General features: G+C 34.6%; 3 protein-coding genes across 4 annotated transcripts in view; 2 read left to right on the plus strand and 1 right to left on the minus strand.

The window, feature by feature from the left end:
• Positions 1 to 20582, minus strand: part of LOC128992032 (dynein regulatory complex subunit 2) — a 127977-nt gene that overhangs the window by 49315 nt on the left and 58080 nt on the right. The gene's annotated exons all lie outside the window — the stretch shown is intronic.
• On the plus strand, positions 3334 to 18208 carry LOC128999111 (uncharacterized). The gene is made up of 5 exons (XM_054425475.1): positions 3334 to 3376; positions 16011 to 16106; positions 16477 to 16742; positions 17074 to 17332; positions 18189 to 18208. The coding sequence occupies exons 1-5, from the start codon at positions 3334 to 3336 to the stop codon at positions 18206 to 18208; spliced, it is 684 nt and encodes a 227-aa protein (XP_054281450.1).
• The window catches only part of LOC128992205 (uncharacterized), a 110688-nt gene continuing 101534 nt past the window's right edge, over positions 11429 to 20582 (plus strand). The window contains exon 1 of the mRNA XM_054415790.1: positions 11429 to 11548. The gene's annotated coding sequence lies outside the window, so the exon portion shown is untranslated. The remainder of the gene's footprint in view (positions 11549 to 20582) is intronic.

Below are 20582 nucleotides of genomic sequence, written 5' to 3' on the forward strand. Positions count from 1 at the left end.
AAAAACACTATTTGTTCAAATTTTTATATATGTATATATATATCTAATATATAAAATTCTCGTGTCACAGTGTTTGTCTGCAAACTCCTCCGGAACGACTTCACCGATCGTTATGAAATTTGGTGTGTAAATTCTGTAGGTATGCGAATCGGACGTAAACTATTTCCCGTTTCGAAATTCTTAAAAGGGCTCCGCCCCAGTGGCTCTGGAGTTTCCCATGTTAACCTTATGAGAAATGGAATTAATGAATCTTAACAGCTGTTTCAATTAAACAAGTTGGTTCTGTTCTATGATGTTCAATAGCATTAAAGTTACAAGGATTACCAACAGGGTGCAGCACTATTATTTCTTTTACATTTATGACAACAGCTAATTTGCAACCAAAAGGTGAGTGAGCGTAGCGAACGAACTTCAACCTGGAGGCGAGTTAGCGTAGCGAACGAGCTAACCTGAAGGCAAGTGAGCGCAGCGAACGAGCTCCAACCTAAAGGTGAGTGAGCGTAGCGAACGAGCTCCAACCCAAAGGTGAGTGAGCGTAGCGAACGAACTTCAACCTGGAGGCAAGTTAGCGTAGCGAACGAGCTAACCTGAAGGCAAGTGAGCGCAGCGAACGAGCTCCAACCTAAAGGTGAGTGAGCGTAGCGAACGAGCTCCAACCCAAAGGTGAGTGAGCGTAGCGAACGAACTTCAACCAGGACGTGATTGAGCGATGCGAACGAGATCATCTTGAAAATTAAACGTAACGGTACTTTCTTTCCATCGGTCTGTCTTAGGGGAAACCTATAACTTAGGCGATACGAAGTTCGCCGGGTCAGCTAGTATATATATATATATAGATTTATATATATATATATACGTCCGTAAACGCGATAACTTGAGTAATTTTTGTCCGATTTTGATGAAATTTGGTTTGAAGGTGTAAGGCGGGATAAACTTGAATGAGTTCGCGAACCAGCATGATCGGACCATGGGAACAGTGTTTTACGGGGGCTTTTATGGGGTAAAAAATTGTTTTTCTAATTTTTGACCCTCAAAACACATAATTTCTCAATTTCTCTCGAGACCTTGTTAAAGAGCTAAAAAAAACAAATAATTTAGTATATCAAAGTGTTTTTGTACGGTTATTGGTAACGGAGAAACTTAAAATTCCCATGTTATTCTTATGGAGAATATTGTAAAATGATGTAGTTTGCTTGTTTATTGATATATTTGGATTAAACTTGGCCAATTTATTTATTTTATACTAAGCTATTAATATTTTATTAAAAAACTTGCTTAATTAGTTTCCTTGTAGCAGCAAACCTAGGTACTCGTTAAACCTAATGTTATTTAAACAGATTTGATCGAAAATCAGTTCAGACAAATGGAAATTCGCTTAGTCGGCAGGTATGCTGCGGCGGGGTATTTTTCAAATGTAAAGGTAGGGTTGTGACCCATCGTTTTAAGCTAGATTTTTACGCTGAATACGATGCTGCAATCCGTTTTTAAAAATCTTGATCCATTCTAAAGTTATGAGAACTTTTTAACTTTATTTTTAGCTCATTTTAACATTGTGCATTTAGAAACTAGGACCATAATCGCTTAATAGTGCTAGATAAAGATAAGTATACACTACCATAGTCATTGTCAACCTATTTTAACTTGGTTATGACTGATGTATTTTTTTCGGCCACCATCTTGGATCCACCATTTTGAAATTAGATAGATTATTTTAAATATGAAGGTGGTGTTGTGACCCATCATTTTAAATTACATTTTATGATGAACTCAATGCCGCAATCCATTTTTAGCGAATTTCTCCTATAGGGAATAAGATATTACCGTAGTACTCATGGCAAGACCTGGACCCGGGACCGATTTACTTTTTTGTTTTGAGGTCCATAGAGACCAAAAACACAATCCGTTCAAACTCATATATATATATTTATATTTATATATGTGTCCGTTAGCGCGATAACTCGAATAAAAATCATCCGATTTTGATGAAATTTGGTACAAACTTGTAAACCTACATTTATTCGAACGAGTTCGCGAACCAACATGATCGGACTGTGGGAACAAGGGTCTATGAGGGGTTTTATGGGGTAAAAATTGGGTTTTCCCAACCATTTTGTAGAGCTTAAAAAAACAAATAATTTAGTATATTGAAGCATTATTATGCGACTAATGGTTACGGAGAAAATTCAAAAAAACTGTAAATTTTAAATTACCATGTTATTCTTGTAGAGAATAAATAAACTGTAGTCGTTTGCTTGTTTATTAACATATTTTGATCAAATTTGTAAAATGCATTCATTTCATACTAAACTATTAACATTTTACAAAAACACAAACTTTTTACCCTCCCTGTTGCAGCAAACCTAAGTACTCGTTAATTCGCTTAGTCTGCAGGTTTGCTGCGGCGGGGGTTTTTTGTTATCAAGCTTTCTTGATGAAATATTACAATTATTTTATTTAAAATGTCAATATTTCAAAAACTAAATATGAAACTTAAAAATGGATTTCGCCATTTAGTTCAGCATAAAAAACTAGGTAATTCAAAATGATGGGTCACAACACCACCTTCATATTTAAAATAATTTATCTCATTTCAAAATGGCGGATCCAAGATGGCGGCTGAAAAAAATACATCCGTAATAACCAAGTTAAAATATGTTGACAATGGCTGGTGGTGTATAGTATACTTATCTTTATCTAGCACTATTTTGCGATTATGGTCCTAGTTTCTAAATGCACAATGTTAAAATGGGCTAAAAATAAAGTTATAAAAAGTTCTCATAACTTTAGAATGGATCAAGATTTTTAAAAACAGATTGCAGCATCGTATTCAGCGTAAAAATCTGGTTTAAAACGATGGGTCACAACCCTGCCTTTACGTTTGAAACAAAATCTTTGTATCCAATATGGCGGATCCAAGATGGCGGCCAAAAATGTATACCCAGTACAAATGAAGTACTTACTACTCTGCAATGATCTGACGTGGTCCGGAGTTGATATCTTAAGAAATGTAGGAAAAAGTAGGGGGGGGGGGAACTCATTTAAAACTCACCCTGTATAGCCTAATGAAACCCCATTTGATTAACCTGGCGGCAAACAGTTGTTTGTCGGACTAAAATCCTTGCATGTTAAGTTCGTTAAACAGTGTAGTGTGGCGTAAAAGGTGTGTGAGTTGTTTATATCGTTGGGTGTTACCAGTACAAAACAATAATGTTTAGATTCAGGAGGCAGTGCTATTTGTTGTAGTGTGTAATTGTTCTGTGTGTGGAGGTGAGTTTGTTATGCAGACATTGAATCAGCTGTTTGTTGCGTCACACTGACACTTCGACTATGACAATGGCAACCAAGAAGGACACAGAGTCTAGTGAGAACAAAGACTGTTAGTGACATGGTCCTATAATCCCTGTACACAATAGACTTAATCGATAAATATTCGCAATAAATATAAATTACCATCCAATCAAACAGCTACCCATGAAGCCAGTTTGTTTCTGAGATTTGGTACCTAACGTAAGTTAATTGTAAATTATATGTGACGTATGAAAGTACACATAAATCAACTGACCATTCTCTTAATCTATACTTATTTAATACGCAAGCAGGGTTTTTGTGACAATTACTCATACGAAACTACTGAATCGATTGACATGTTTTTGGTGTCATTGGAAAGAGCGTGACGTCAAGTTGTGCAGGAAACTTTCTTTTTAGGGAAATAATTAGAGAGTGAGGCCTTGGGGCCCTTTAAAGTTTCGTATTTCTCTATAAGATTAACATGAGAAACAAACATTGTTATGAAACTCCAGCTGTTGTCAGAAATTAAAAGTGAGAAGAAGAACATATATGTTAATTGTAAAATTGTGACAGAGAGGTAATGCAGAAAATCAGGTAGTTAATGGTTATTTGGTGCTATTAAAATAAAGACTGAAATTTGCAAACTACTGGCGACAATGAGTGATACCATGCAGACTACATTATCATTGACAAAGACCAACATGGACAACCTATTGCAGCTATAAGTGGGAAACATTTCTACAATACACTAAAAGCCAGATCAGATTTTGAAAAATGATCAAATATTTACAAGAAATGTTGATTATATTGAACTGTTAAGTACATTGTGAGTACTAACATTAGTTACGTAATCTTTGAGTTGACTCTTTTAAACTCATCGGAATTTATGACTTATATTTGTTCTTAAATAAGTTATTTGTTTTTAAATAACTTCTTTGCGATGGCTCGATTTCGAGCAACATGTATGCAGTTAAGTTTCAAACGTGATAGTATAAATAGTATATATTAAAGCCAACAGTTATCGCACATGATGTGCACCAGGATCTATAAAAAAGCAGCCATGGTTGCCATGGAGTGGTTATGAAGCGGAACTCGTCGTGGATGGTGAATGGCGACGAGAGTTTACTATAGTTCACTACTTGATCACTCGTCACAGGAGTTATATGCCCGAGTTGAATATGACTAATCTATTGCCTAAACCCACTGCCTCACAAGTGAATGAATAATTCGTCGATATGATAACTATAGGGACAACACGAAAATAGAAGTAGCCTACAATAAATCTCACCGCTCCTATAACTGGATGTGTGGCATCACCTAGCTTATATATAGCATTTATTATAAATGGGAACAGAGAACTAGCGTTAACAATTAACATAGAATATGTTATGGGCTTACATTGTAACAATGGGTTTGACCACCGGGGCACTGTGGCGACGCACCGGTCGAGTTATCATTTGACTCCACTCCGGGTCAGTTAGCTGCACTGCAGCGTCCTTCAAGTCAGCTTCGAGGGATTACAGCTTTAAAAACTTTCTGAGAGTTTCCTTTTGCAGTCTTAAGCTTAAACATCGATAGCAAGAATAAATAAATAACATATACGTGCACCAGCTGTGGTTAGCGCTTGTAAGACAACGACGCGAAGGAATAAGGCTTAAATTTCTTGTGGACCACATAATGGACAGTTTAGGTTTATGGATGATCTTTTATTTTAGAGAATTTCCCTATAGGGAAGTACCTATTACCGTAGATGACATGGTAAGACCTAGGCCCGGGACCGATTTACTTTTCCATTTTAATGTTCCCAGAGGCGAAAAACACAATCCGTTCAAATATATATAGATAAATATAAATAAATAAATAAATATATATATATATATATATACTAGCTGTTTGCCCGTTCTACGTACGGGAATCTTGTAGTAAGTTGAAACCTTATATTCAGAACAGGAGTTGGTTTGCATATTTAGTGTGCATTTTTCCAGATATGCTGGCAAAACTATTACTGTATATGAATACATATAAACCTTCGCAAATACAATATCTGACAGTTTCAAAGCCAAAACGAATGCTTCGCAATTAAATGTCACCCGATCGTCTTAGTCCATATTTTATATCTTATGATAAAAGGAATTGATTTTTAGATCTATGAGGCATAGCCCTAAGGTAGGCCTGTAATTGAAAGTTACTTTTCACACTGAATAAAAGTAGTTAAAATACTACCTCAACCTCACTACTGCACACTTTATTCGGGTTGAAATTTTCATTAACAAAGGTGCTCTTGTCCTTCCCACGAAACTCTGAGAAATTAGGACATTAATGCGTTACTAACAGACACACAAAAATACAGAATTGAATTAGGGGATTTGCTACGCTTTATCCAAAGCAAATTACAAACAAAATAATTATTTGAAAGTTTTGATAGTGTCATCAAATTTTATGATAATCGTTTTTAGGCCTAATCAAACTGTAAAATTGGTGTAAATCCGTTGGAAAATATATAAATAAGTAAATAAATACACAGTCCACAAAATATTTATACGTTAACAACGCCAAGCTTTAAAAATTCATGATGGTTTTAAAAAAATCTTTCGCTAATGTTTTATCATTTTCATAGCATAAACTAACATTTTGGAGTAGAGACAGAAAACGCAAAAATTATACGGTAAGACATCAATTAAATTTAATAAGAAATAAGAAGCAGCACTAACGATAACTATTAGTGATGTGTTTGTAGGCCTACGTAAAAATGATTCTTACTGCCACCACCGTTTCTAAGGAAAAGTAGCAGTACCAACAACCAACGTTTACATTTAAGAAAAGAACTATAGTAGGCTACTTACGACCAATTCAAACTGTCTTTCTAATCAAACCGTATTATAGGTGTTAATCCGTTAGAAAATACATAAATAAATAAATACTCAGGCCACAAAACATGTAACATGTAACGTTAACAACGTAAAGCTTTAAAAACTCACTATGGTTTGCTAAAAAAACTTTCACTTGATGTGGTAGTACCGAAGTTATTAATCTCCCATGGTTTTAACTTTTTTTAGTTTTCAAAAATCAAAGTTATTTCCCATTATTTGTAAGCAACTTTCAATGTTAACATATTAATGACAGTTTGAAAAAACCACCTATATACAAACAAAGGTTTCTTATTTAAAATATTACGTCATCTCTAAACGATAATCGGTACACATATCTAGCAAACATTCGGAGGAAATGTGACAAAAAACGCACAAATCTGGGGTTTTGGACGTTTGTAGTTTTACTTCCTAAGTAGGAAAAGTAGGCCTACCGATATCGTTGTCAAAATGTAAGTAAGTATAAATCAAAAGTGACACATTGGAAAAGCAAGTTTAGCTACATCTGTAAGTTAAACCTCTGTTATGATCACAGCGAAATCAGAAAGATCTTCGAAGATTGCAGCAACATCCACGATCACCCACTGCAGTTGTGATTTTTTACTTTGCACTTTACACAACTGACCTTGAAGCGCCGTTAACGTGTGGAAACCTTTTTTGTAAGCTATTGGTGACGATGATTAAAAAATGTAAGTTACCCAGCACTATACAACACTGATTCACGGTCTTTTCCCACGTTATCAAAACTCAAGAACAATCATCGAACTTGCAATTAATTAAACCGGGCACAACGTTTTTAATCTAACTTGGTTAAGATGTGCTTATAAAACTTGATCGAAAATAGTTGTGGTATTTGTAAACAGTATTTAATCTAAACATATCAGTAAACATTCCATCTTTAGACCTACGCACCAATAGAAGATGGCTCATAGGTCTATTGATGGAATGGTCTAATGAAGGCAGCGCAATAGCGGTGATAAGTGACATATTGGAAAAGCGAGTTTAGCTGGAAAAAACACTGTAACGTTGACGACAACGAAATCATAAAGGTCTTCCGGGGTCGCAGCAACACCCGCGATCATCCACTGCAGTACTGTAGTAATTATTTACTTGATAGAACAGCGATCGAAACGCCGTTAATGAGTGGAAATCTCGATTGTAGGCTATTAGTGGCGATTATTTAAAAAATTTAGTTTCCCAGTCTTATACAACACTGATTTGCTGTATTTTCCCTTGTTATCAAAACTTAAGTTAAATTTTATAGACATAGAATCTCCAGGTTCTTTACCTGGATGTGAATGATAATTATTTTAATTTACAGTTAAAATTATAGTACTTGCGATCGATTAAATCTGTTATGCAAGTCAAAAGGTCAATTAACGTACTTGGTTCCTCAATGAATGGTTTTCGATTTGCGTACAAAATGTGATTGGAAGTGTTGCAGAATTTGTAAACAAAATGTAATGTAAACAATGAAACATATCAGTGACAGCCAGATGTGAGAATTGATCCAAACAGCTGTTCGTTATTTCATAAAATGTAATAGTAAACATTAGGAGAAAACTTGACAAAAATCGAACAAAATTGAGCTTTTGATGGTTCGTTATATTTTTTCAAAAGTAGTTAGGCCATATTTTAATAGCCAAAGACACTCTCGCCAATCCAGTGAATACAGAAAAATAATTGGAATCTTGATCTGTACTCTAGTTTTCAAGGAGTAGGCCGCGTAAAATGACATTTTGGCGTTACAGACGCAACCACAGAATGGACAGACAGACATACAGACAGAAATTGAGATAAGACTCGTTTCGGCTTTCTTAGGCTATGAAACTTAAAAATAACCAAAAACTGCATGATTCTAAGCAATGTACAGACAAAACTGTAATTTTATTTATATATATATATATATCCGTGAACTCGAATTTTGGTTTAAGGTGTAAGATAGGATAAACTTGAATGAGTTCACGACTCAGTGTGATCAGACCATGGGAACGGGGTTTTACGGGGGGTTTTATGGGGTAAGAATTGGTTTATCTCATTTTCGACCTTCAAACCACAAAATGTTCCAATCTCTCATTAGACCTTTTTAGAGAGCTTAATATACAAATAATTTAGTATATCAAAGTGTCTTTGTGTGGTTATTGGTATCGGAGAAAATTCAAACATTTTTAAAATTCCCATGTTATTCTAATGGGAAATTATGTAAAATGTTGTAGTTTGCTTGTTTATGGATGTATTTTGATCAATTAAGCTATTGATATTTTACTAAAAAACAATCTTTATTAGTTTCCTTGTAGCAGCAAACCTAGGTACTCGTTAAACCTAATGTTATTTAAATAGATTTAATTGAAAATCAATTCAAACAAATGGAAATTCGCTTAGTCGGCAGGTTAGCTGCGGCGGGGGCATTAGTCCTATGTTTGTCAGGTTCCCTTTCACATGACACACTTCGAGCTATGTAAGCAGCATCACAGGGCCAGTCCTTCATCGCACGAATAACGTGTAGCTGAATAAAGCACAGTGATCTGCTGCTTTATGGTTGCTTTGGACCACAGACGTATGACACAATAAGTTGGATAGAGTTGACACAACATAGCATATTTAAGGCTATGTGGTAGGTCACGCTTTTTTGTGAAAATGTTCCGGATATAGCTGCACATGGCCCTTACATGCGTGACCACTACTATACTAGGTGTTTATCTGTATTGAACGTAGAGAAGAGCGTTTTGACGTCACGTCCACGTCACATCGCACAGAGCGGATATGGGACATTAGGACATGGTCCAACGACGAGAAACGAGGGTGTGGACAAAACGACATACAACACCATACACCATACATTGTCACAGCTGACTGGTCACGTGGTTACACACTGGAACTGGAACCTAGGAATATATCCGTCAGCATTTTGTGCATAACGGACGGTAGGCGGATATATCCGCTTATCTTCTTGGGCTCCGCAGACAGTAGATGGATATATCCGCCGATTATTACGACAGTTATTGTTATAGTTGATTGTCTATATCATCGTTAATGTTCATAACAACGTATTTTTAAATAATCCGATTTTGATGAAATTTGGTACAAACGTGTAAACCTACGTTTATTCCAACGAGTTCGCGAACCAGCATAATCGGACCATAGGAACGGGGGTTTATGGGGTAAAAATGGGGTTTTCCTATTTTTGACCCTAAAAACAAAAAAAAAATGCAATTTCTTTTTAAACCGCTTTGTAAAGCTTAAAAACGAAATAATTTTGTATATTGAAGCGCCTAATTGATTGAAGCGCCTGCTGTATGCCGTATGCCTAATGGTCACGGAGAAAAATCAAAAATAGTGTAATTTAAAATTCCCATGTTATTCTTATGGAGAGAATGAAAACTATTGTAGTTTACTTTTTTATGGATATATATTGATAAAATTTGGAAAATTTATATATTTCATCCTATAGTATGGTCAAAAAACACTTTTTACTTTCCCCTTTCCCTTCCCTTTTCCCTTTCCCTTTTCCTTTTCCTTTTCCTTTTTCCCTTTCCTTTTTTTTAGGTTTGGTGCGTAGCATCAAACCTAAGCACTCGTTAAATCTCATGTTATTTAAATTGGGAATAAATATGTCTTATTTATGGAAATATTTTATTTAAAAATGTAATCAGACAAGTTAAAATTCGCTTAGTCTGCAGGTTTGCTGCGGCGGTGGTATTATTCAATTATATCTTTAACCAATATGAATGTTTGTCTAGAAAAATAAAAATTTAATTAAAAAAAGGTTTTTTATGAAAACATCGGAAAAAGTTATAAAAAGGTAAAAAAAAAATATTTTTGGACAAAAGTTCTGCATAGCTTAACATTCTATAAATTATAGATGTAAAACAGATATTTTTAGTTTTTATTAAAAAAAAAATAATTTTGCTCTCTCTAAATTACTATAGGCCGTCTGGGAAGGGAGCACTCAACTTGGGAGCTGAACTGTTAATCCGTGAAATAAGCAATAAGCATGTACAAATCATAACCCCTTAAGAATTCGCAATCCTAATGGATCGACAGAAACATGCTCTTCTGTCATGCATTTGTATAGAGTGCGACATTGCGTTTTGATTGAGTCGATTCAGTGGCGTTGCTTGGTTAAATTCTAGGGGGGGGGGAGAGAAGTCTCAAATTTCCCAACTGCTTAACATAGATTTCCCAACTATTTTTTATAAAAAAATCGATTTCTGTAATATTTATGTAATATATGTAGTGAGGTTGAAAGTTAATAGAAATGTAATATTATATGTAATTATAACACATTTTAGGTGTCTTTCTGTTAATTGATCTGAAAATTTTAAGTATGGATGTGTTCACATTCGTATTTGCAACACTAATAGATCAAATGAAATCTGTCTTATGAAATAGCCTAATTCGGTTCTCAACCTATTTTCAACCACCAAACCTCTATCCTAATAACTGTCATAAAGCTCTTGAACCCAATCAACGTCCTGTATTTAGCTTTGAAAATACATGATTTCAGCAAAAAGCAGGCCTATTCGAATTTATTATTTGTCTTTAAAAAAAATTAAGCTGTGTTTTTGTTTGCGTAGCTTGGAAATACCTACATTTTTCACTTGTATGTTTTTTTTGCAAGAATAAACCTTATTATGTAAACTTGCTTACTAGGAGGGTTTATAAAATGTTACTTCTGATACTTCGTTTTGGGACTCGCTTTTTAAGCATCAATTTCGTGCATTAGTGTATTTTAACCAAAAGATTTCCCCGATTAAAGATGTGATATTTTGTAAACAAAAGTTGTGTTGGCATTCTATGTCGTTTTGCTTTAGTAGGCGAGCCCAATGGCCAATATGTCCCGCACCTTTCCTTTCTTTAGTCATTGTGCAGAGATATGTTGAACCAAATTTACTGAATTACGAATCTGCTTCACAGTAGTGATTCGTTTCACACACAACAACTGTTGGAAGGGGGACAATTATTATCACTAAAACGAATAAATCGTTTGATAAAGATGTTTACTACACAATCGGGGTACGTTTATACCTCATAATGCATTAAACAAAGACATAAAACAGTTTATTACTGAAAATCAATAAGCAAATTATACTTATTTGCCAACCCCTTACGAAGGACGGGTACTCTGCTAGTATATAATAATTAATTGTGGTTGCGGGACAGAGACAACAATACAACCAACAGTGATGTTGTGAGCATTGTTGGGAACTAGCGCTCCTGGCGGTGGGCTGGGACAATCGGCTACATCGGACACTACAGACACAGACGACAGACAGACGTGCTTGGTCGGTCAACGAGCGTAGTGAGTGTGTGTGTGTGTGCGCGTGAGTGTCACAGTAGTCATACAGTGGTGTCGGCTCCAGTTCGTGGTCTACTGCATATCGATTAACCAAGTGAGTTATTAACATAAAATTATATATTCATAGTTTTGTAAAATAAATATAGTGCATCAACCACTTGTGCATTCATTCATTAGCGAGTAAAACAACTAAATTTATAAAATGTAATTTTGGTTTACGGACGCATTTATTGAAATGAGAACTATTGCAATGTTTTGACTGCTCGGTAAAAACCACGTTGTTATGGTTAAACTGTATTCTAAACTCACATTTCCATCGCGTATTCGTGAGAATACTGTGTTTTTATTTGTCTTCTTCCATCGAAAAACAATATAATATGGTCTACAAAAAAAAATGTTCTACTAATAAGTCGATCGGTTTTAATGAACGGAACGGAGTCTATTTGGAATCTTTAAAACAGAACCGGTGGAAGCTTTCAAAATGTGTAACGTTAATGTTTGGTACCGTATACTTTATACATTTTATTTCTGCTTCAGCCCAAAGTATAATAAATAATAGTGTGGTAAAATGTTAATAAGTTTTGGAAACCTAACCAAAATTATAGCTAATTATGAGGAAACATTGACTGACAAGTACAAAGTAATTTTTCCATATATCAATTTTTCCATACTTTCTGCCTAAAGCAATAGTCAATAATGACACCTGCAGACTCCGTAATGTGAATAAACATGACATGGAAATAACACGGTCGGTATTTAGCACGTGTTTACTTGTTTGAGACACATGTTACAAAAGCAGTAATGATTATTATTAAAATTGACAATGTTTATTGACTCGAAAGTAAAAGTCCTACTACTGTACCTGATATTTTGCGTGCAACACTTTAAAGCTAGATTTAAATATTATTTCACAGTGATTGAAATTTACAAAAAAAAAAAAACGAAGACCGTAAAATGAAATAGATATACAGAATTTTGAGTGTTAAAAAATGTGGTTAGGTTGTCCAATATTTTTTTGCTCGAGCTATATCGATTCATCTCTTATCAAAAACTTTGACTGAATACAACGTCAAAACTAAATACCTCGCACAGAATACCTGCAGACCAAACGAATTTGGCTGGTTGCATTTTTAATAAAACAATCCTTACCCTACATGTCATATTTAATTTAAATTTCCCATTTAAAAACGTTAGACCAGGTTTTACGAATACCGAGGTTTGCTCCTACAGTGAAGGTAATAAAGAGATTTTAGTGAAATCGTAATAGCTTAGTACATTACATACATGGAATTAATACATTTTCAACATGTTATCAAACTAGATCAAGAACGACGCGGTTAATATTTACTAGTTTTTTTTTCTCCGTAGCCAATAAGTTAGGCCTACCAATAAGGTAGGTACCAAAATGAGTCGTTATAACATGGTTATAACCAATTATTTTATTTAAGCCCTACACAACTGAAAATTGAGATTTTTCTTTTTTAATATCAATTTTTACAAACAGCGTTTTAGTCTCTGGTCTGGGGGACATCAAAGCGAAAAATAATCCCCGGTCTTATATTTTGAATCCGACCTATATTAGGATCGTTTATTGAAATGCGAGTCCAATATATCTCGTATTTGATCTATTGATCTATTTGACACTATATTCGATGAGATCATCTTCACACACGGTAGTTCTCGTTTATTTTTAGCAGTCTGTATGCGCTTCTGACAGTAATTACTAACAAACAGCTGATAAAAGCGGTGACGTCACTTGACGTAAGCAAAGCTCATCGCTGTGATGTGGTAAGCATAATATGTATACATATAACCTGTAAACACCTTTGGGTAATTTTGTTTATCATGACGTAAAGCTGCTGTTTTCGTTCCTCCAGCTCAGCACTTCTTGCTAGATTTATTGTTGCGAGTAGGCCTACATTCCTTGGTTGCCCCAGGGTTGTTCCTGGTTACATTTCCTCATACAATTTAGGGAACTTCAAGCATTACTGTTACGAGGGAAATTAAGCTTGTCATTATCACTATCATTATCTTTAGGCCGTTCACTTCTGATTGTGATTGTTAACTGTTGTGTATTAAGCTGAATATAAATTCAACGTGAATGTGATCTGTGTAAATTGTAGATGACATGTTTTTTAGACAAGACCATTTATCTCCAAAGATCAAGAACTGTTTGTCCCAGTTTTAGGCTATCGATAAAATACAGTTTTCCAGGATCTAATCAACAACAATGTGCCCACTATATGTTTTATTTCCTTCATAGGAAAAGCCCACATTTTAGTATGATCCAAAACAAAAAGTCAAACCTAGATTAGTAAGCAATTTGTGTTCATCTGTATGATGCTGACCATACATCTGTAGAGGCGTGTCATAGTCATAGTTCATAGAGATGCACTTCTGGTAATGGCAATAGAAATCAAAAGCTTGTAAGATTTTTAAACAAGTTAGGGTAATATTTACATTGAGCAATTAGCTGACATAACCCTGAGAAGTTATTCCTTCCCCAGAGTTACTTAACAGTACATTGAGATAGCCCGAGGGTTGTTTACCCTGAGTGTTGTCGTGTTATCTCTGCTGCGGTTGACCTTGAGGCAGGTGTCGCCCCTTATCACTGTTTGCGCCGTATTCTCTACCTCTCTCTTTCTCTCAGTCAATCGCTGGTGGTTGCGTTGTTTATATATATATATGTGTGTGTGTGTGTGTGTGTATTGCCAAGCAGACTTGTAGTAAATACTACCATTATTACCATTGGGAAGTTTCTCACAGTCTTGTTTCTCACATTGATGACGATTAGTTCCAATATAAACAACATTTTAAAACAATGTCAAAACAAGTAAATCTCTCATTAGTAATCCGACTTATTGAATCACAGATCTGTGTGTGTGAATAAAGCTAAAATAAAGTAAATGCATCATAGATCGAACTATCCAAACTTATACTGTACACAATTACGTGATCTATATGTAGGCCTAAGAAGATTTAAGTATTTGAAATTTAACAATGAAAAGGTTCATGAAATTGTGAAAGTTACCGCTACCTAGGCCACAGACTATAGAACCAATTATTATTGTTCAGATAATGGTCTATAGTCTGTGCCTAGTATGTTATACAGTAGTTTTGATATATTTATGTTCAGCTTCGCTCATGCTTTTAGTTTTTAGCAGGGCTTTTGGAAGTATATAAAACACGTTTGCGTTGATAACTTTGACTCTTTCACGTTCTGATAAACTTATTGATTCCCTTATACGATGCTAAATAAAGAGCTAAAGAGTTTCTGTGATCAATGCCGGTAGTAGGACTAGTCATCTGCGGTATCTTTTAACATGCCTGGTAACAGGTTCACTACCGGGCGTCACACTCCTCTAGGTACAGTATTTGTAATCTACTGACTCCTGGTACCGGTAGTGAAATAATTAAAAGAACCACATTTTTACTTTCTCTTTCTATACATAGTACCTATATGGAGAAAGTATTGTTATCGTAAAAATTGTCGAGTTTGAGTTTTGAGGGGATATATCCGTTTGGGTCCCCCTGAACCCAAAAATTGGATTTCGAAGTGATGTCTGTGTGTGTGTCCGCGTGGTTTGTATCAGTACAGAGCTACCATGGAATGTAGGTGCTAATCCATTGTATCTCCAGGTGTTTTTAATTTTTTTCGAAATTTGTATTTTTAATGGTGATTTTCCCATAAAACCTATAAAATAACGGGGAATCAGATTTTCTTGAAAATGGCCGGAATGCTTTTGATAACAATTTAGTATATTATAATCTTTTAAATTCTAGACAGAATGCTACAAATCCCAATTCCGTAAAAACTACGGTTCTAAAGTTGTTGCAAATTATGTTATTTTCCCATAAAACCCCCATAAAATAACAAAAAATCGTAATTCAGAAAAAGTCCAGTTTCGACTAAAACTAGTTTGTTATGGTCCTTTAAGTTTTGAACAAAATGGTACACATCCCATTTCCATAAAAAATACGGTTTCAAAGTTATTGTAACTCATATTATTTTCCCATAAAATACAACTAATCGGATTTTAGGGCAAAAGCCGGTTTGATTAAAATTAATGTGATATGGTCCTTATAATTCTAACAACACAGTGCAACCCCCCCCGTAAAAATTACGGTTCAAATGTTATTGCAACTTTTTCTGATTTTTCGCTATAAAATATCATATGGTTACTCGGTTACTCCCACCGCTTACCCATGATAAAGATTGTTAACAAAATTATAGGAGAAAATATGTGTCAGATTGCTGATACCATTTATTATTCTGCGTTTTATCTGTGTTGGGAATTATTGGAGCATTGTCTATCTATCCTCCTGAGTCCTGTAATTTTTATTTCATTTTAACACTAAATACCTAATGTCCTTATATAAGACATAATATCATTACTTGCCTAAGAACTGAATTATTTTAGAATATTTAATGCGCAGTTGCCGAACGTACTTATATAATGCCACAGTTTTTAAAAATCAGCCAAGGGAAATTTTACTTTCTGGACCACTCGCTTTTGGCAACCCTGGCTATAGTATGATTTTTGCTGTTGATGTAGTTTCACCAATTGCCACCAGAGCTCTCTGCTCTCTTTGTCTGAGTGAAAACAAGATGGCGAGTAGAAGGACTCATGAAGACCTAAGATTTAATTGCCGTAAGTACTTATTTAATTTATACCAATGTTGATTTGAGTGTTATAATCATGAAGTGTAATGGTTTGACTGACTATTTATTAAATAATTTTCTATCCAGATGCATTATTTAAGTTATTATTCGTTCTTAAATGTACATGTCCTTTTAGAAGGACATCAGGTCTTTATCACAAACATCCCATTTTTTGGTCTGGTTTATAAAAGGACATTCGGGCCCTACATCCTATAGTCTTATTTTTAAATGGGATTTTAAAAGGACGTTGGTTTTGTACATAGGTCAAGTGTTGTTTTAGTAATGTTATTTATTTTATCTACAAAAGCCTTGGTTTCCACTTTTGCTGTAAGCACTAAACAATTGTGTTTGTATTACAGTGAATGACGAGGAAGTAGATCAAGCCCTCAATGAGTTGGTTGGAGATTTGGATCTAGATCAGTCAGATTTTGAAGATATAGGAGATGACGAGCCAGATATGATGCCACATCCAAGAGGGCCACGAAACATGGGTCTAAGTCTAGAAGAGTTATTAGGAGACTGTGATGATGATACGGATGAAGATCCGGATTATAATCCAGATTTAGAAGATATCCCTAGTTCAGATTCCGAATGTGCGGATGAATCAGCTAAACCCAAGCGAAAGGTAAGAATTTAAACTATAGTAATTTTGTGCATCAACCAACCCAAAGTAAATATATTTTTTTAAGAGAATTCTCCTGAAAATGGCAAAAATGCGTTTTAAAGTTTATATTTTCTACTACTTTAGTAGTACCTTCAAGGCCAAAATGTAAGTATACCTTCAGGGAAAGCGCTCAGAGGGCAGTCATTAACTATGTGGTAAAATTAACAACTTTTTGTTTCTTGTGATGAGTAACTAGTTAAATTTAAACATGAAAACTTTCGTGAAAACTCGAAACCTTTTTTCAGAATAATACATTTAATATATCAATCCTAAAATAATTCTTTTTTTACAGCGGGATACAAAAAATTATGGACAAAATGCTAGTGGCAAAAAAAAGAAGAAAACTGCTACTGTGAAGCCGGCTGATCCTGGACCAAAGTTGACTGCTAAATCATTTAAACCTGAAGAAATCAAATTGATGGAGCCAAGCTACAAGAAAGAAGAATGTGATGACTCGTGGGACGATGATACATTTGTTTATCAGTACTTTGATGATGAACTCTTGGATTTGATGGTTTTAAAGACAAATCAAACTTCAATTCACATAACAGGTAAAAGCTTAAAATTGACGTTACAGGAGCTTAAAATCTGGATTGGCATGAACTGTGTGATGTCAGCCCTAAACTTTCCGCAGATTAGAATGTACTGGGAAAAACGATTCAGGATCCCTTGTTTAGCCAGTGCAATGACCCGTGATAGATTCTATGCGATTCGTACATCACTGAAGGTTGTTTTTGACAATGATTTCTCAGATGAAGAGAAAAAAACTAACCGTCTTTGGAAAGTAAGGCCAGTACTAGATAGAGTTCTCCAAGGCTGTATGAATCAACCACGGCAAAAAGAGTTGTGCGTTAGTAGTGATTAAAGGACAAGAGTAGGGAGGGTGGAGGCGGTGGATAATTAGTGTAATTACTCTAATTAGTGTAATTACTCTAATTAGTGTAATTACTCTAATTAGTGTAAGTACTCTAATTAGTAAAATTACTCTAATTAGTCTAATTACTACAATTTATGCTAATTAAAAGTGATTAGATGTTGTAATTTAATTAAATGAATAATTTGAAAATCTTTTATGAAAATTATAATATAAATTATAGCACAAGCAGGTGGGCACATCAATCATCCCTCTGTCGATTATCAATTGACAAATGGACACCTAGCCATTACCACGCATTCCAAGATTGATAACAATATCTTGGGCCTTTAGCACAAGCAGCTGGGCGCATCAATCATCCCTCTGTCGTGTTGTCAATGACTTATCATTTGTTGTGTTTAACAAAGCAAAATGACTTGAAGCCTCACCTGTGTTGACGTGTCCCACCGGCTGTAAAGGGTCTATTGAAACGATTCGTTTGTTAAAAGGACCCTTTCATGGTTTTCCTTCAATAATGTGTTTTGCGTTCACAGGTGAGGGTTTAGGGCCGTGAGAAATAAATATCATCCGCTATTGCTTAGTTATCTGTAGCATAATAGCAACCTTTGAAACCAACACCTTTGTGGTACTTCCATTCTCCATTTCCCATTTCATTCTCACCACTATCCTTTCAAATTAAGACCTTTGTGGTCCTTTCATTCCCCATTACCCATTTCATCCCCACTACCATTATACATTTCCACCAAATCTCAACTGTGAGTCCTAATCTCATTCAAACTGTTACTCTGCACCCATAAAGATGTCTTACACCTTGGAATGGAAGTTCACAGAGGAAGACGACCTTGCAAAACTTAATGAGCTCGTCTATCTTGACGAGACTTATGAGTCAGTAAGAATTCAGTACGGCTTCTTAAATAGAAGCTTGAACAAATTTAGAAAGCCGACCGAGAGAATCATCGAAGTACTTTGGTACCTCATCGCCGAAGCAGTACTAAGTGGCAGGGGCTACTTTATGAGAGTACGGATCTTCGACGTATCATTCGAAGACTTTGAGTTTGGAGATACTTATGGAGACACAGAAATGTACAATTAAATTGTAAATAAAGATCCTTTAGTTTTAATTAGTTATAAGTAAATATTGTACAAATTAATAAAAAAAAAATATATATATATAAATAAATAAAAAAAATGAAAAAAAAATAAATAACGAAAAAAAAAACAACAACAACAAAAAAAAAACAATAGATTAAATCATTTGTAGAGCGCATGACGCATTGCATAGTTGTGGAAACTTTGCAATGTAACATATGTAGGTTCTACAAAAGGATAATTGTTATTGAGTTTGATTAAACTCGTTAATTCCTTTTGTAGAACCTGCGTGTGGCACAATACATCGTTCCGGAAACAATGCATTTTAATATACACGCACCACACGAAAATGATTTAAATTATTGAGTTTTTTATCTCAATGACTTAAACCAAAGCCGTGAGGTCGATGCACATTTTGCACATCACTAGTAACTACAAAGTTTTTGTTTTTGTTGTTTTTTTTGTTGTTTTTTTTATTCTTTAATTTTAATGTACATTGTTTAAGGAAAGAGGAAAGAGGAAAGAGGAAGACATAAATTTAATACACACTTATATAGATATGTACTAATGGTAATTATATTAGGGGTTTCGACTTTTTATTTCTGCGTCCAGATTTATGTATCGTTGGATCAGAATTCTCATCGTCTCCAGTGAGTTAGTTTCGCAAAAAGTTCGTAGCTCCCATTCAAAGTTGACATCTGCAATTGCAGATATCAACTGTTCTTCTCTCATTCCTTTCATCATCTCCTTTTCTACACGGTTTTCGGCGTCAAAAACGGCTTCGAGGAGGGATGCATTATCAATAGATTGCATAATGCTCTCTTCAGCTTCCACCAAACAGCAAGCTTCCAGCAACTCCTCATCATTAATATAATTTCCAAACGACATCGTGTTGCTTAGTGGAGTATAGGGCGAGGAATGACATCAAGATAGAAATGATTCCTTCTCCCCTCCCCAATCACAAATCCCTACTTTTTAATCCCGCCCAATTTTTTATACTATTTGATCATTGGTCAGATCATTCCCCCCTATTAGATCATTGGTTGAACCATTCCCCTACTACCAGATTAACCATTTATCCCTCCCACTATTTGATTAACATTCTATTTCATCCATATAAATATCGGAATAAACACCAAACACCAGTCTGTGCTTTACTTTCATGGTATATACTACGGTGCTGTCACATTAGCGACAACTTCAAGATATTAATGTAAGTACTTAATATTATTTATCAAACATATATTGTACAACTTAAAGGATTTGTTTTTACGTTAAACGTCCATATTAAACAAGAAACTATTGAAGAATGTAATCTCATGTTCTATCTTAAAAGATAAATTTTGATACTTGTAAATATTAATGTTATTATTTATCAAACATATATTGTATAACTTAAAAGATTTGTTTTTACGTTAAACGCCCATATTAAACAAGAAACTATTGGAGAATGTAATCTCATTTTCTATCTTAAAAGATGAATTTTGATACTTGTAAATATTAATATTTGCAAGTTAGTTAATGAGCATATATGTGAATGTTAAACATTGCTGAATTATCTTATTATCATATTATGTACATTCCAAATACTTACGTAACAGATAACCGTTATATTTAGCTAAATTGTATAATTTATAAAGACTATAAGGTAATGGTTTAATTGATTTTATATGCAAACTCGAGACCATTTAAATCTTTTACTGAAATATTAAATTTATACTGATAGCTAAGGTTTCATTGATTTTATGTGTACGCTCGAGACCATTTAAATCTTTTGATGTTATTTTATGTGTAAGCTTGAGACCATTTAAATATTTTACTGAAATATTAAATTTAGA

The sequence above is a fragment of the Macrosteles quadrilineatus genome, unplaced genomic scaffold (genome assembly GCF_028750875.1).
Source record: "Macrosteles quadrilineatus isolate MER2022 unplaced genomic scaffold, UCM_ALF_1.0 Scaffold_1__1_contigs__length_201487025, whole genome shotgun sequence".
NCBI lineage: Eukaryota > Metazoa > Arthropoda > Insecta > Hemiptera > Cicadellidae > Macrosteles > Macrosteles quadrilineatus.

Coding starts and splice junctions, on each gene's coding strand:
- LOC128999111 (XM_054425475.1), top strand. CDS start 3,334: ATGGCAACCAAGAAGGACACAGAGTCTAGTGAGAACAAAGACT. Junction 16,107..16,476: donor AGACCTAAGATTTAATTGCC/GTAAGTACTTAT, acceptor TTTGTATTACAG/TGAATGACGAGGAAGTAGAT. Junction 16,743..17,073: donor CAGCTAAACCCAAGCGAAAG/GTAAGAATTTAA, acceptor CTTTTTTTACAG/CGGGATACAAAAAATTATGG.